The sequence below is a fragment of the Phasianus colchicus genome, chromosome 9 (assembly GCF_987193195.1).
Source record: "Phasianus colchicus chromosome 9, bPhaCol1.hap1.1, whole genome shotgun sequence".
Lineage (NCBI taxonomy): Eukaryota > Metazoa > Chordata > Aves > Galliformes > Phasianidae > Phasianus > Phasianus colchicus.
In genome coordinates, this window is record NC_143444.1 from 13,792,239 (window position 1) to 13,807,755 (window position 15,517).

A 15,517-nucleotide genomic window follows, 5' to 3' on the forward strand; every position below is an offset into this window, starting at 1 on the left:
GACCTTGGGACGTGGTCCTGAGTAAAGCACGATGGTAATTACAAAGGAAACCGGTAATTAGACAGCATGAATTCATGCCACTAGTATTGTTTGGTGTCCAAGAAACAAAGAAGCATTTACACTGAAATGAGATTATCCTTGGATTTACTTGCTGTTTTATCCTGAACCATTAAGAGCTGAACATCAGGCTTATGGAAGTTCATACCGGTGCCTGCGAACACACACCCCACATCACGTTGAACACGCTGTCCACAATGACAACAAAGTTTGGGCAAAAGGTAAACAAAAAAACCCTACAGCTTAAAGAATAGCAACACAATATTTGTGTCTTGCTCCCCCTTTCCATTTACAAACCTCCTAACAAAAGAAAAACGTAGCATCAAGAGAAAAGAAATAATTTATTAGAGACTTCAAAAGCAAACTAACATACATTTATCACGTAAGCCTTCTGACAAACATACTTGGAATCATTAAGATGAGGAAGTTTATACTCTGCCTCAAATACTTTAGAAATGCTCTACGCACAGTTCCAGAGTCCCGATGATGATACTGCTTCGTCCCCAGGCTTGAGAACTCTTGTATGGGATGGAACGCTAAAGGAACCTGGAACATCACAAAGGTGTGTTACCAGCGTGAACAACTGAATCCTAGCAGTGACATGCTTTCTTTTGACAACTAAATTGAAAGATGGTTAATATTATAAGACTTCTGAGTATCTAAAAAAACCCGACTTAGCAGGTACAGGCTGTATTAGTTTTATATTACAGTAAATGAAAAATGATAATGTAAATACGAAATTAAAAAAAACGTCACCATCACCAACACTACCTCATTGAAGAGAACGATGAAAGAAACAACAAAAATGTTAACAGTGACTAATAATTCAATTCTGAACTCTATTACTGCATTGTGAGACACTGTTGGATTTTGCTGTTCAAAATCAAAAGAAAAATGTACAAACTGAAAATCAACAGTTTCTCATACAGTAGGACAACAGTAATCAAACACATCAACCCTCTAATAACATTAATCATGGCCTTGCGACATACTTTAAACCTAATGATTTATTTAAAAACAACATCCTCAGTTGTGAGCCCAGCACAGCTCCACACACATCAGTGAAACACTTCTAGCTCAGACAAGCTAAGGAACTGTATCAGAAATGAAATAAATGATACGACCTTTGAAGAGAAAGGTGAAAGCCACCTTTTAAGATTAGGAAAGTTCATTTCAACTATTCATCCAACAGATAGCTCTTTTTTTTTTCCCCCTGAAAAAGTGCTACTTTTAAACTGATAGATTAATTCAGCTTTAAAATGCATAAGCTCCTCCCCAAACCTATTCTAGATGAGAAGTTAGAGGTGGTTGAGTGCTACGGGAAACATTGCACATAAAAGGATACAACAAGAAAGGATACACTCTGCATGACAGTATTACTGCAGTATATACGCAGGAATGTTTCTAAAGAAGAACAGCAGAATGTTGTTTAATTTTACTTAACTCTCAAAAGTGCACACACATTAAATTTATGCTACCTATCATAAACAAAAATGTATAACTTAATAAATACAGTTTTGACCCAGTCTGGTGAATCCACCATCACTAACTCCGTATTCAAAAGTAAATCCATATTTTGATAACTTGAACTACAATGACAATAGCAGATTTTTGTTTCATTAGTTCTTCCTCAAGTCTTCGACATTTTACAGACTCACTTTCTCCATCAGATCCAAACCAAACACGCTTCCATTCAATGCAGGCTTTCAGGTCGCTTCTTCTCTACAAAGAAGCTGATGACCTCTCAGCATCAGTTTCTTTTACATAACCCTTATACCAAAAAACTATATTTTACCCACAGAGAAATAGTCACTCCAAATACTATCTGACATTTTTGTTGTTAATCAAGAAAAAGGCATTTCATTTAGCAGTAAGTCACAGTGTTTTTATAAACCATTATGTGTTGTTTTCTCTACCAAAGAAACAATATTTGTAGAGAAAGTAATAAATAACGTTTATGAATTACTCACAGCTTCTTCCTGTTTAAAAAATGATCAATTCAATTTTTTTTTACAGAAGAAAAAAAACACTGTGATGCAGTACAAATCAAACTTCAAGTTCCCCAGGTGTCTACATGAATTTCGGCTTTATATAATTGAATTCTGCATCACAAATTAGCATTTATCAGAGTATTTCAGCAGACACAGGAAAACACACTCTGCAGAAAAAGGGTTCTGCCTCATCATTAGCGTGAAAGCAATTTGTAAAGAAATGATTTGTACCTTGCCTAGGATTCTTAGGGATTTCAATTAGTCTGTGGTGCATTATGTGACTGTCACATATAAATAGTGAAGGCGTGGAAGAAGTCCTGTCTACCATTTACTAAAGCCATGAAACTGAAGCAACCCACGCAGACTTTCAGATGTACAATTATGTCTTGAGTGTTTGCTCATTAAAAAAAAAAAAAAAGCTTCTGAGTTGATCATCAATATGATTAATAATATAGTAAGTGCCTGGTTATTTTCTTTCCGCTATTCAAGTATTATTTAGCATGTTTAGTAAAGTCAGAATCAAATTGAATGCACTAAGCTGGTTGCTAATGCATGACATGCCAGAATTACCATTCAGAGTTCACATCTAAAGCTTTACATTAATTAAAAATACTTCAAGTTTCCTTTTTCTGTTTAAAACAATTTTAATAACACTCTTATCACACCCTGGAAAAAATATAACTAATAGTTTTTATTTAACTAGGAAGGAATAAGAAAAAAATGAAACACTTCTGCACACCCTTGTTCCTCACAGCTCAAAATCAAGGCTCATTCGTCTGCTTTCAATAAACAGCACAGAAAAACACCTGTAAGAACAAGTCATCTTTTATCAAATAAAAGATACTAATTTATGGGTTGCAAAATCTGTAAGTCAAAATAGTACCTGTAAGTCCAAACAGCACCTTAGCAATGAGGTAAAAAAGCTCAACTGAGACCTGATGAAAAGTCAGCAGATAGAGCAAAAAGCCTACAACTGAAGTAGCTATTACTAATAGAAATACTATCCTCACAATAACAATACCAAGGGAATGAAAACAATTTTTTAAAATTAAAATCAGTTGTTTACATTTCAAACTTCAGAGTTGTTTTTTTTTTATTATTATTATCATTTTTTTTTCTAAAAAATGACCAAGACATTCAGATGAAAAAACATGAAGGAGTAAGCAGTACTTTTCTAAAGCACTCAACCAAAGTTTTAAGTTCTACGGTAAAGAGATGGATAACCAGAGTGACATTCAATCATAACATGTAATTCAGATAAAATGCTCTTCAAATTTGAGCTTGCTATTTTATCAGAGAGTGCAGGCTGAGAACAGAGTGTTTCTGTGCTAGCATCTGAAGTAACTGGTGCAAATACGAGGCAGTTCACTACCCAAATTTTTGGAGGCCACAAAAATTCTCACAATTTTGCTTCATTTACTTTAGTATAAAGCAAATACTTAAGAGTAAGCGCTAGTGAAGTAAAGATGTACGACGTGATTACTTTTAGCAGAAAGTTGATTTCTCATCAATTTAGTCAAATGTTAAAAAATCAGCACCTGTGCACTCCGTAGCAAAGCAAGTCTCAATTACTGCATTATTAAGTAATATTTTCAGAAACACAAACATCTCCTAAATCAGACAAGCTTAAGAGATGCTGCAGTAGTACTAGGATCTCATTGACAGAGGTGGCAGAAGCAAGTTTACTGCTGGAAACAGATATCTGAAACAGCTTTACAGCATGCATGGTGGGAGTAAGGACAGGAAAGGGCAAAGCTGCCACTCCTTTTGAAACCCAAATCTCAGAACATTACTAAAAACGTAAGCACTCCAATTCCATGAAGTCATTCTCCCCAAGTTCCAATCTCCCAGCATTAAGGATCAGAAAATACAGACAACTATCTTAGGATCTCAAGATAAGGAAGATAACAGACTCCAGGTTTCTAAACAGAGGAAGAAGCAATCTTCAATCTTAAACCAACTACACATCCTGCAAACTGGTTTCCTGATAGAAGAGCACATTTAAGATAAGAATACTGTATGGAGTATTTCTCTTTCACTGTCACTATTCCTAAAGCAATCATAAAAAATAAAACGAAAAAAGGCAGCAAAATGAAAAACAAAACCCTGTAATTTTTAGGCAAAGAGTCCATACCTTTTGCTATGTTCTACTTTTTTCTTTTCACTTCATTGGAATCCTGCTTTGGTCTAGCTGAACGAGCAAATTGCTGAGATTCTGTTAAGGACTACAAGTGTCAATGATAAACAGAAGTCAGTCAAGAAGCAACACAATCCTAGTCAAAGATAGCATCTCACTGATCTGCATTATACTTCCAGAGAGTATATTCTAGAGCTCATAAAAAACTGGAACGTTTGGAACGTTTAATTCAACAGCATGAAAGGATGCAAAAAGATTTCAAACTGAAACAACAGGGCAATCCAATCAAAGAAGTGTAGAAACCCCAACATGATATACATGCCCCCGAAGTATCTAATTCGTATGAGATTATAAAAAAAAAAAGCCAACTAGCAAAACAAACCAAACACTTCATCTCCCAATTCTGCAAACACAGGTTTAAACAATTCAAAAACCCTACTTAATTTAAATGCAATGGCTATACATCTTAAACTATCTTTTGGATTGGGCTTGCGGTATCAAAGAGCAAAGTACAGAAAAATAATTAAATCTTAAGTAAGGCTCATTTACTTTCCTATTTCACAAATGGTGTCCCTATATATTTTTAAGATACAAATTTTACAACAGTACACTAGGTTCTTCTATCTAGTTTTTATAACATATCTCTTCTTCCTGTAGATTTCTAACAAAAGCCTTTAGGTAGGCAAAACTAGATTCTGACAGAGAACTCAATGTGATGTAAATATTTGAAGAAAAAGATACGACGACCATGGGTTTTTCAAATAAGACATATCCATTTGCTTCTTTTAAAGCTTTAGCAGCTGCTTTTTCATTAGGAAGTCCAATGAAAGCCTGACCCTTCATACGGCCTTCTTTCATTAAACGTATATCGAACCTAGAGGAAAAAATAGAGAATTAGGAAATCATAGAATAGAATCACAGAATCACTAAGGTTGGAAATGACCCCAAAAATCATCCAGTCCAATCATTCACCTACCACCAATATTTCCCTGCTAAACCATGTCCCTCAGTACAACATCTAAGCGATACTTGAACACCTCCAGAGACAATGACTCCACCACCTTCCTGGGCAGCCCATTCCAGTGCTTGACCATTCTTTTGGAGAAAATTTTTTCCTAGTGTCCAACCTGAACCTCCCCTGGTGCAACTTGAGGACATTCCCTCTCGTCCTTCCATGGGAGAAGAGGTTGACCTCCCATCCCACCAACACTTCTTTTCAGAGAGTTGTAGAGAGTGATAAGGTCACCTCTGAGCCTCCTTTTCTCCAGACTAAACAATCCCAGCTCTGTCAGCCACTCCTAAGACTTGTGCTCCAGACCCCTCATCCCATCCGACCAGGGAGGGCCCAATACCAACCTCTGGGGAATACCTCTTGAGAACACCAGATAGATTTAACTCCTAATATATAGTTGTTTTTTTTTTTTTCTAACACCTACATATTTCACAACTCAGATACAATACTCATACTTCAAGCTGGAATAGCCGAAATGGATGCAAGACCTACATGCAGGAATTATGCCATGGAGACCACTTACATTTTGCCTAGGAGATGCTGTTTAGAAAAGGTTGCATTAAACTGCAGGATGGTAAGTCTGTGTCCAACTGTAGTAAATATCACATATGCAAAAATCACTAGATTCACACAATCATTCATGTTGTATTTATTATGCATTGCTAAACAAATAGTATATTTAGTAACTAAAATATAAAGGCAAAATAGTAGTCTTTAGAAATTGTGAACAATAATCCTATTTCTGTACTTGTGGCAATGTCTTCAGATGTGAAGCATTCTTTCCTCACCCAATAAAGAAGCAGCACCAGAAAGAAAAAAAGCAGAAATAACTAGTTTTCAGATTACAATTTTCATCAATCTGAAAAGGTTAACATCAAAGATTTCATTTTAACTTACATATTTCGTTCCAGTTCTGACTCGAAGTCAACATATCTTCCAAAAATGAACTTGAGATCCTGAAATTAAAGGGCTGATTTAAGAAAGTTGCTAAAAAGCCTTTTTTGACAAATATTTAATTTTTCTTCTTTACACACCTTTTCTTGCACTTGTTTAGCCAAATTCTTCACGTATATTCGGCAATTTGGTTCGCCTGGCTCATAGTTTTTAAAAACAGAAAATTTTTCCATTTCTTGAAAAAGACAGAAAAATAGACAATTATTATTTTTTTTTTTTGCTAAGAATAAAACAAATTATTAAATTACATATGGTAAATTAATAGTGAAAATACTTAAACTTTTTATTACAACAAAGCAAGCAGTTTCTATTACATAATTTATTGTCACAGTTGTACCTTCTCTAGAAAGTCTGTTTTTCTCTAGTTCTCTTCTAGAAATAAACTCTGATGGTATTTCATCATCTTCTTCCTCTGTTTCCATTTTATCATTTGAGCTAGGAGTTGGAAAAATCCTTCCAAATCCTGTATTATTGATTTCTTCTGTGGTAGCATAAGGATCTATAATTTGAACACATTATACAAGAAAGTCATACGATTGTTCACAAGAGGAACAAGAGCAAGCAAAAAGAGTATATTCCTTTTATTAACATTTAATTGTAGCAGACTCTGTAAAGAAATCTGAGCACATCCTTAAGGAAAGTTCTATTAATTCCTGACTGGACAAATAGGATTTGTTCTACAATATCAACTGCAGTACCAAGACAAGTCACAGCACATGCCTGTTAAACTAAAACTAGCCCTGCTATTCAAAGCCTGTATCAATGGTTTACTTAATATTCATTTAAGGAAGCTCTAAAATACTGAAATACACAAACTAACCACAACCCTATAAGGAACCACCACACCCTCACTGCTGGCACTGTCCTGCATTTTTACTGCAGATTATCAGTGTAACACAGAGAAGAAGCTGGCAACCATCTTAATACTAGTCTGTAAGAGCTGGAAAAAGAAGATCTAAAATTAGCTTGATCCATTCAATTACAAGATATAATACTGAGAATACATTTGTACTGTACTTGCTGCAGGCAACATAAAGTTTAAAAAAATTTTTAAAAAAGCTGCAGTTCACTATAAACACGCATACTAGAAGGACAGAAAGACTTTTAAAATGCTCTACATCCTGCACCGTATGAAAGCACTGAGCTCTCTTTAACACACGAAAAGCAACAAATGCAGACAAGATGCAAGCTGGTGTTCTTAAACTCTGATGTATACTATCTATGAAATCTTCTCCAATACAAAAGAACAACGAACAGGATTGTCTGGTCTGAATTTTAGCAGCCATCTGCATACTGAAACCACATGAAGTTCACATTAGATAAATCTGAAGTACAAATGCTTACCATTTTTTTCTTCTCTTTCCGAGTTTATCTGAAGAACAGATGGGATGTCACTAGTAATATGGAACTCAATCTTTTTAAGACCTACATGCTGTGGTTGCTCAAAGACATCTGAAGGTGACAGGGTAGGGTGCAAATTACTGTTTAAAACAACAACATGTTAAACATTCAGACAGGCACTTATTTTTCTTATTTAGGTTACTGACAGCTTTTCGTAACTGGCATTCATGTTGCTCTCGTAAGTTTGAAAAATATTCCAACCCAATTGCAGGAAGAAGGCTGTTACAAAAAAATACTGTATTCACAATTGATTATCACTAGATAGAAACTCTGGTGGCTATTGTGCCACAGTACTGCAATTTCAAAAATCAAGATGATCTAAACAAAATCAGCTCTTATTCTCCTCCCCCCCCCATTTTTTTGTTTTTCAGAATTACCTCAAGCAATACATACAGATCACTTCTATCAGCACTGTAACATGAAATTGTTTTTATTTTTTAATGAAAAATGTTCTTTTAATAGCAAGAGAAAGAAATAGAAGTAGAACTTTAATACTATGGTTGTCAAACAGACTTTAGTTCACCCTACATGACAATGCTACCTTGCAAGCAATTAGGCCCAACTTACATACCAGAGAATACTTTCATTAAAACAACACTATAGAAAACATGATGCGGGGAAAGACACTGTACAAAAAGAATGATTTTTTTCTGAAAATATGCAAGCAGAAAAATAATACAAACCTGTGGGGAGTACATGTGGGAACATTCAGTAAGTCCTTAATTCTTTGCTTTTTTCTAACACCACGCTTCTTCGTGTTTATTGGTCTTTTAGGTTGAAGGTTCGCTAATTCCATCAATTTGGTCATTCTAATATAAATAAAACGAAGTTAAAAAAGATCCAAATTGGTTTACATTTTATTTGAGAATGCTCACTTGTAAATGCAGCCCTTTTCCCTTCTTTTAAGACTTTGAAATGCAACTTTTCAGAATATAAGTTATTTATATAAAAACTTATATTTATATACAGTCGATGCATGTATTTTTCTGAACATAGCTCAGTTATTTCATTTTTAGTAGCAGATGAAGAAGACAATTTCTTCATCGAGTACTGTTTTAAGGCTTAAAAACAGCTCTACTATAATTCATTCCCAAACCTGCAAGAGAATCGCAACCTCTTCCCACTATTATTTCTCTAGCAATACACACTCGATGTACAAAGAACATTTTGAAAGTCAGGAGGCAAAATTATTTAGGCTAAGTAATTTACTCTCTAAAAATGCAGAAAACTGAAGAAAACCAGAAAACAATTCATTGCTTCATTCATTATACCTGCACTCTCTTTTCATTATGAGTTTTTGGATTGTTTTTTTTTTTTTTTTTTTTCAAAGTAAGAAATCCTAACTTCTGTGCACACATGGCCACATTCACCCTCCTGCTGTCATTCAAAACAGCACTATCCTTCCATTTTTCACTTACTATGGAGCTTCGTAACACATCGGGGACACACCTATAGGCTGCAAGTGTTCAGAGATTTAACCAGTGGCTGAACAAGTATCCAGAAAAGTAAAAACAATGTCTTAAAAAAAGATTGTAAAATGCACACCTCTCTTTTTCCTCCTCATTATCACTTTCATATTCTGATTCATCTCCACTAGAGACTTGCTCTTCTTCCTCTTCGGGCAAAGGAGGCTCTTCAGGAGGCAAAGGTGGAATTGGTGGGGGTGGCACAGGCACTGGTAAATACTCTTCATACTGGTAATGAGGAGAATGTAAAAAAGGTGACGAACGATTTTTAAGTAAAAACTTTGTGCATCTTGTTTTCCTTTGTATATAATAAAAAGCCAAGGCGATACATTACCAGATAGTAAGAAATGGCTTTTTACAGTACATTTATATAGATTTATACACCATTCTGATAAACTACATTAGTAATTAAAAATTTGCAGTAAAAAAAAAAATTCCAATACGTGGAAGTGGATAATTTCATTCTTTTTATTTGAAGAGTTAAATATAAAAGCAGAAACTAGATCCCTGCAGGGGTTTGTGGGGTTTTTTGTTTTGTTTTGTTTTTTTTTAACATTGCATGTAGTCCTAAGGACTTTTTTTCAGAACACAGAAAAGGAGCCCTGAGCTATTAAACTATTTCAGTTTATACACTGAATTTTCCAACAGCTACCAAAACTACACCATTTCTATAAGAAGTGAGGATTTCATGAAAGGAATCTGATTTTTCATTAAGAGTATGGAACCGCATATTACAAGGAATTACCTACGTACAAAATCATTTTTAGAAGTTTGAACTTTGGATCTCTTAACACACTTCTTATATTTTAAATTGTGAATCCTTTTTCCAGTACCTAAATACGTATATTTTAAAACTTACCATGGGAGGACGAGCAGTAATTGGTCCAAAAGGCGGAGGAAGATTCATTTTATTCATAAGATGAAGTACCTGAAATGATTCAAGGTAAGAAATACTTCCACTAGTGAAATAAATACAGTTCCTTGCTAGATATCAGAGCTGATTACTTCTGACAGGTAGAAATCAGTAGTTTTAATGGCAGTACAACCACACAGGTTACCAAAATATGTAAAAGCCAGCAAATGAGATGCAACAATAAGAGTAAATACAAGCCACACCCTGAAAAGGCTAGTAAGAAGTACATAAAACATCTCAGTATGAAATTATAAGTGAATTCAGAAGATCCACGTAAGCCTTCCACATCAGTGAAGTAACCATTAGTTCTGGTCAATGAAGTCTCAACATAGCCAAGAACTAATGCTAGTTAACAGTATCACAGGACAGCTAACTTGTATTTAGTATGTAAAACATTATCTCTATGGATAACTAGAAGAGGAAAAAGGACATGTTTTTACTTCTATACTTTATTTTTCGCTGTTTTTTTTCCCCCACTTACCTGAACATAAAACTTGGGCACGCTTGCCAAGGCATTTGCTATATTTGCTAGAATTGTGCTTGAAGGTGGTGGATACAGATACTTGAGGCAAGAATTGATGGGAAATGTGAGGCTGAGGAAAAATAATAAAAACAATGAATCTTAGCTCCATTGCCATAAAATAGCTGATAACAATTAATGGTTACTAAAAATTTAGCTGTTAGTTACATCTGAAATATCACTGAAATATTACCATTCTCCCTAGAACAGTTATGTATCATCTTGACTGGCTGGGCCACCCACATTACGTTTTTAGCTCTGGGGAACAGAACGTCCCCTAGCATATACCAGACTTACTGGGCTTGGACACAAGGAAAATAAGTAGCTACACATGCAGAAAGTCTAACAAACACACGACAGGACCAACATCTTCCAACATCACAAACCCAAAACTTCAAGTGCTGGATTAATTATTTTTCGTGTAGGCAAAAATACAAACAGAGGAAAAAAAGACCAAACTGTCTAAAACTCAAACATCAGGAGTACTCTGCTGTTAGCATTAAGAGAGCCCACTCAGCTGTTAAAACTCTTGAGAAAGCAACAAACTGCACTAGAAGACTTGTAGGCAACCAGTAGCTTCATGTCTCAAAGTATTGGTCATTACTCAACTATAAGGCACCTAAACTTGAAGAACTATGAACTTTATCCTTACGAAAAAAATGCCTACAGCTACGCATGTAGAAAAGCAGTACTCTATAAAACAAAACTACTACATTGTTTCTTGTTCAACAGAATATAACACTTATTACAAAATAAGCCTTAACAGAACAAAAAAGTTAAAAAGCTAAAAATATTAACCCATGGCTAGGTGCAATTCCATTCTCTATTTTAAGACAGCTTGGTTCTCTCTTCTCTTCTTCTTTCACCGGCTCTTCTGAACTAAAAAATAACATTAATTAAAACAGGGAAAAAGTTCACTGCCTTCCAAACAACCTCTCATTTCAAACATTCAAAAAATATTATAAATGTATCAGTATAGTATTTTTAAGAACTTTTATCAATGGCATTATTACAGCAGGTACAGCAGCCAGATCTGTAAGACAGGCCTATGCAAATAAATATTTATCCATATTAAAGAGCGTCTCCCCGTATTTATACATTTCTCATTTAAATCTACTCACAGGAAAAGAACCAAAACTATCTGTGTTACTCTTTGTTCAAAGGTTATAAGATAAAAAGTATTGTTATTGATTTGTTCATGTTCAGAGCAGACTAATTAACTTTTAAAAGCTCTACAGCTGATTTTAATTAAGCATGATGACATAGCTTTTATTGCTTTATTGCGTACTGCACAGGTAAATCTGAAAGCTTAACTGCACAATTTGTTTTTTTTTAAATTAAATACTTGACAAATATTTGAAATCCAAACTATCATAGTCCTTGATGACGCTATAATTAGGATTTACTTTTGTATTTTTATTTATATATTCTTTATACATTTTAAGAGAGATTCTGTTTCGTATTTGATCTGCTCATGCTTCAACACAGATACACGCAAACTTAGGTAGTACAGCCCTATGCAATCATACCTACAGGTGTCAATTTTGCCTGACTCAGTTAGATTAGAAAGAAACACCAGGAAAACACTGCACGTACTTTCTGATGGCAAAATGACACTACAACACTGACACAAAAAAGCAGCAGAAGAGACTCCTAAGCACAGGGAACGTGGGTATCATAGAGGTCATCTTACATAGACTGGACTGTTGTTCTACATGAAAACTAGCAGGACTATCTCTAGTGAAAGACTAACCTACAGGAATAAGGATGGGGATTGTTTCAAGATTAAACTGAACGGAACAATACTAATAGGAGGAATGAAGTTGCTTATCTACAGATTTGAACACATCTATTAACATTACTAAAAGGCTATGATTTACCCTTTCACTTAACAGTACCAGGAAAATGTTATGAATACAGAATTACACTTCCTTGAACACACACAAATTGAATTATTATCCACATACCTTTTACATTTGTCTGACTGTGAAGGCTGGTTAAGTACCTGCACGCTATCTTGCTCCTTTGCAAATTCAACAACTAAAGTGTGCCCTAAAAGTTTCAGCTGATGCAGTCTTGACAAAGCCTTCAAATGATTATAATGGAAAAAGGAAAGAAACAGAAGAGGAAAAATATCAGATTGTTTCAAAGCAAGACTTCAAATTTTAAATCTGAACATAGTAGTGGGACTGTAGCCTCAACGACATTTATTACACAGACTAGTAAACCTCTGATTTCAAGAAACAAATGCCTCTCTTACGAACTACACACGTGCTGTAGTCTACCAGTACTATCTCAGAATCTGTAAGTTGTAAATCATGATGCCTAGTTGTTATATGGTGAAGCTCAAGTTTTCTGCAAGTCTGTTGTTGGTAGACTATCAAGACACAAAGCAACCTAAATTCACCACTGTTTATCTCACAAAGTCTTTGTGCCTTCTTTCAATATTACTTTATAGCATGACTTAATAAACATTCTAGAGTAGAATTCAGGACAGAGGCTTTTCACCAGTCAGATTTAAGAGACATCACTAGTATTACCTTTCTACATGCATGTCTTCCACTAACATGACATTTTTCTTCTTATTATTGAGGCTGGGCACACAAGGTAGCTTTGAATTGTTTACTTCACTATGTCTAAATTTTGTCACATACCCAATTGTGCACGAGACAAGCAACTTAGGTTTGTTTTACGGCTTATACAAGAATGCACAAGCATCCTAGACAAAACACCATCAGCATCATCTCATGTGACTTGCTCTAAAGTCACAGGTTGGACCAGATGACTTTCAAAGACCCAACCCATCTTTCCTATGAATCTATGCAAGTGGCAGGTTTTTTTGCAAATCCTCCTCTTTGTGGTTTAACCCTGCAAGTAGCTAAACACCATGCAGCATTTTGCTCACAGCCACCTCTCCTCCCAGTGAGATGGGGGAAGAGTCAAAAAAAAAAGTTAGAACTCACAGGATGAGATAAGAACTATTTACAAAGATGGAAGAGAGAAATAATGGTAGTTACACAGATAGGTACACAGGAAATTTATACATATGTGTATTTGCAAACCAAATGATGTGCAAGCAATCGCTCACCACCTGCTGACCAATGCAGTCTCCAAGCAGCTGCCTGTTTGGCCAACTCCCCTCCATTTTTCAAGGTTTATTTTTTTTTTTCTGCATGATGCCATACAGTATGGAATATTCTTTGGCCAGTTTAGGTCAGCTGTCCTGGTTCTGTCCCCTCCCAGCTCCTTGTGCTCCCCAGTCCTTGTGCTGGCAGAACAGTATGAGAACCTGAGTGCCTGAAACATCCTTGGTTCTGTAGACCGCTGCTCAATAGCAACCAAAACATCTGTGTGTTATCAACATTGGTTTTCTCCTAAAGCCAAAACACAGCATCATACCAGACACTAGGAAGGCAGTCAATTCTGTCCCAGATAAAAACAGGAGACTTCTGAAACAGTAACATTTTATGTTGCTCTACAGCAGATCACATGTAAAACGTTATGGAACAAATAGCAATACAGAGAAGTCCTTTGCTAAAACACTTAATAACAAATTTGAATACAAACCTTTACAGCAGCATTTTCGCTAGGAAAAGTAGCAAAAGCAGTATGTTTCTGGAAAACAAACACAATGCCACACTGAGTTCAAATCAGAAAGCTAAGAAAATTTCCACTTATCACTCTTCTAACTGCAGCGCGTGGCAGAGGCTTAGGGAACGTTCTTTGTAAGAAATCAGAATAAGAAATTTTTGCATTGCAGGGGTGTGAAGACCTTTAAAGGTTCCCTCCAAATCAAACGACTCTATGACTGCAAGAGGCAGCGCTGCGGGGCGGATCTCTGCCCTCCCAGCGAGCACCCCGCGCTGCCCCGCTCCTTCCCAAGGACGGCCAAGGCCGATGCCCACCGGGCCGCCCCGAACCACGAACGAGGCGGCCTGGGCCTCCTCCCGCCCGCGCCCTCACCAGCCGTCCGTGGTCCGACAGGACGCGCACGGCCACCGCCCCGAAGTGCTGCAGCAGATCCTCCTTCTCCGCCGCGGTCAGCTCGGCGGGCAGGTGCCGCACCAGGAGCGTCCGTCCACGCCGTCGCGCCACGCCGGGGTGACACTGTCCCGCGCCCAGCGCCGCGCCACCCGCCCGCTCCTCCTCGCTGCCCGACGCCGCCATTGCAGCGCAAAGCCGGAAGCGGCGGCGGTGCCACAAGTCGCGCGAGAGCAGAGGCTGCCTGCCGCATCTCGGCGGGAGGGCGGGCCGGCGGCGCGAGACGCCTCAGCCGTCGGGGCGGGGCTGCTGCGGAGCCGGGCCGGGGCGCGTTTGGGCGGGAAGCGGCTGCGGCTGTCCGCGTGGCGGCGCTCGCTCTGTGTGACCTGCCGTAACGGCGGCTCAGCCTCTCTGCCACTAGGGAGGAAAAGCTGGGGAAATGCAGTGTTTGGAACAAACATCGAGGAGCAAAGCAGACACTTAGCAGCAATTTCTATAGGATCAGCTGCTGCATTTTTGTTGATCCCATTCACGTAGGCTAGGAGACGTTTGTGAACTCAAAGGCAAGTGGAAGAATTGGCACAGAGGAAAATACTGCAGTGTACTTTATGACACCAGCAATACCGTGTTTTCAGATGTTGAAATGTTAATACCAGCCAGCATTGAGGCCTATTGTTTTATCAAATTCAGAAGACTCTAAAATGTTGGTCAACATTTAGCATAGTAGCAGGTAGGAGTGTTGGCATTGAAAAAGCTAAGCAGCAGCAGCTTTGTTGCTCCATAGTGTAAACTAGACCTTTAGGTCCACTCCCAGATAAGGATACAGAAGGACATTTTATGCAGATGTGCATTTTTTAGCAAAGCAAACTTTTCACTTCCATTTGTAGCTCTCTCATGCACACCAGTCCTTCACCTGTAGATCACTCACCAGGTGGTGAAATGATTACATAATTCAAAATACATTTTTTTCTCTCTGAACTGAGAAATGTGATTGAGCTTTAGACAGGGGAGGGAAAAGAAAAAATAAAAAATAAAAAAAAAGAGGCAAGTCACTGTGTTTGCATGATGCTAAGCTCAAGGTAGTG

General features: G+C 37.1%; 1 protein-coding gene across 2 annotated transcripts; it reads right to left on the bottom strand.

Moving 5' to 3' along the window:
* Positions 1-379: 379 nt before the first annotated feature.
* Positions 380-14,690, bottom strand: RNPC3 (RNA binding region (RNP1, RRM) containing 3). Of its 2 annotated transcripts, none has more exons than XM_090146224.1 (15): positions 14,415-14,690; positions 14,019-14,066; positions 12,419-12,537; positions 11,250-11,330; positions 10,413-10,524; positions 9,878-9,946; positions 9,098-9,246; positions 8,236-8,361; positions 7,496-7,632; positions 6,489-6,650; positions 6,232-6,326; positions 6,095-6,153; positions 4,927-5,059; positions 4,183-4,255; positions 380-603 (listed from the first exon to the last, which is right to left on the bottom strand). In XM_090146224.1, the coding sequence occupies exons 1-14, from the start codon at positions 14,616-14,618 to the stop codon at positions 4,196-4,198; spliced, it is 1,554 nt and encodes a 517-aa protein (XP_090002350.1). In that variant the 5' UTR covers positions 14,619-14,690; the 3' UTR covers positions 380-603; positions 4,183-4,195. The 2 variants fall into 2 exon arrangements, with proteins under 2 accessions (XP_090002350.1, XP_090002349.1); XM_090146223.1 differs by having other exon boundaries at positions 380-1,461.
* Positions 14,691-15,517: the final 827 nt, after the last annotated feature.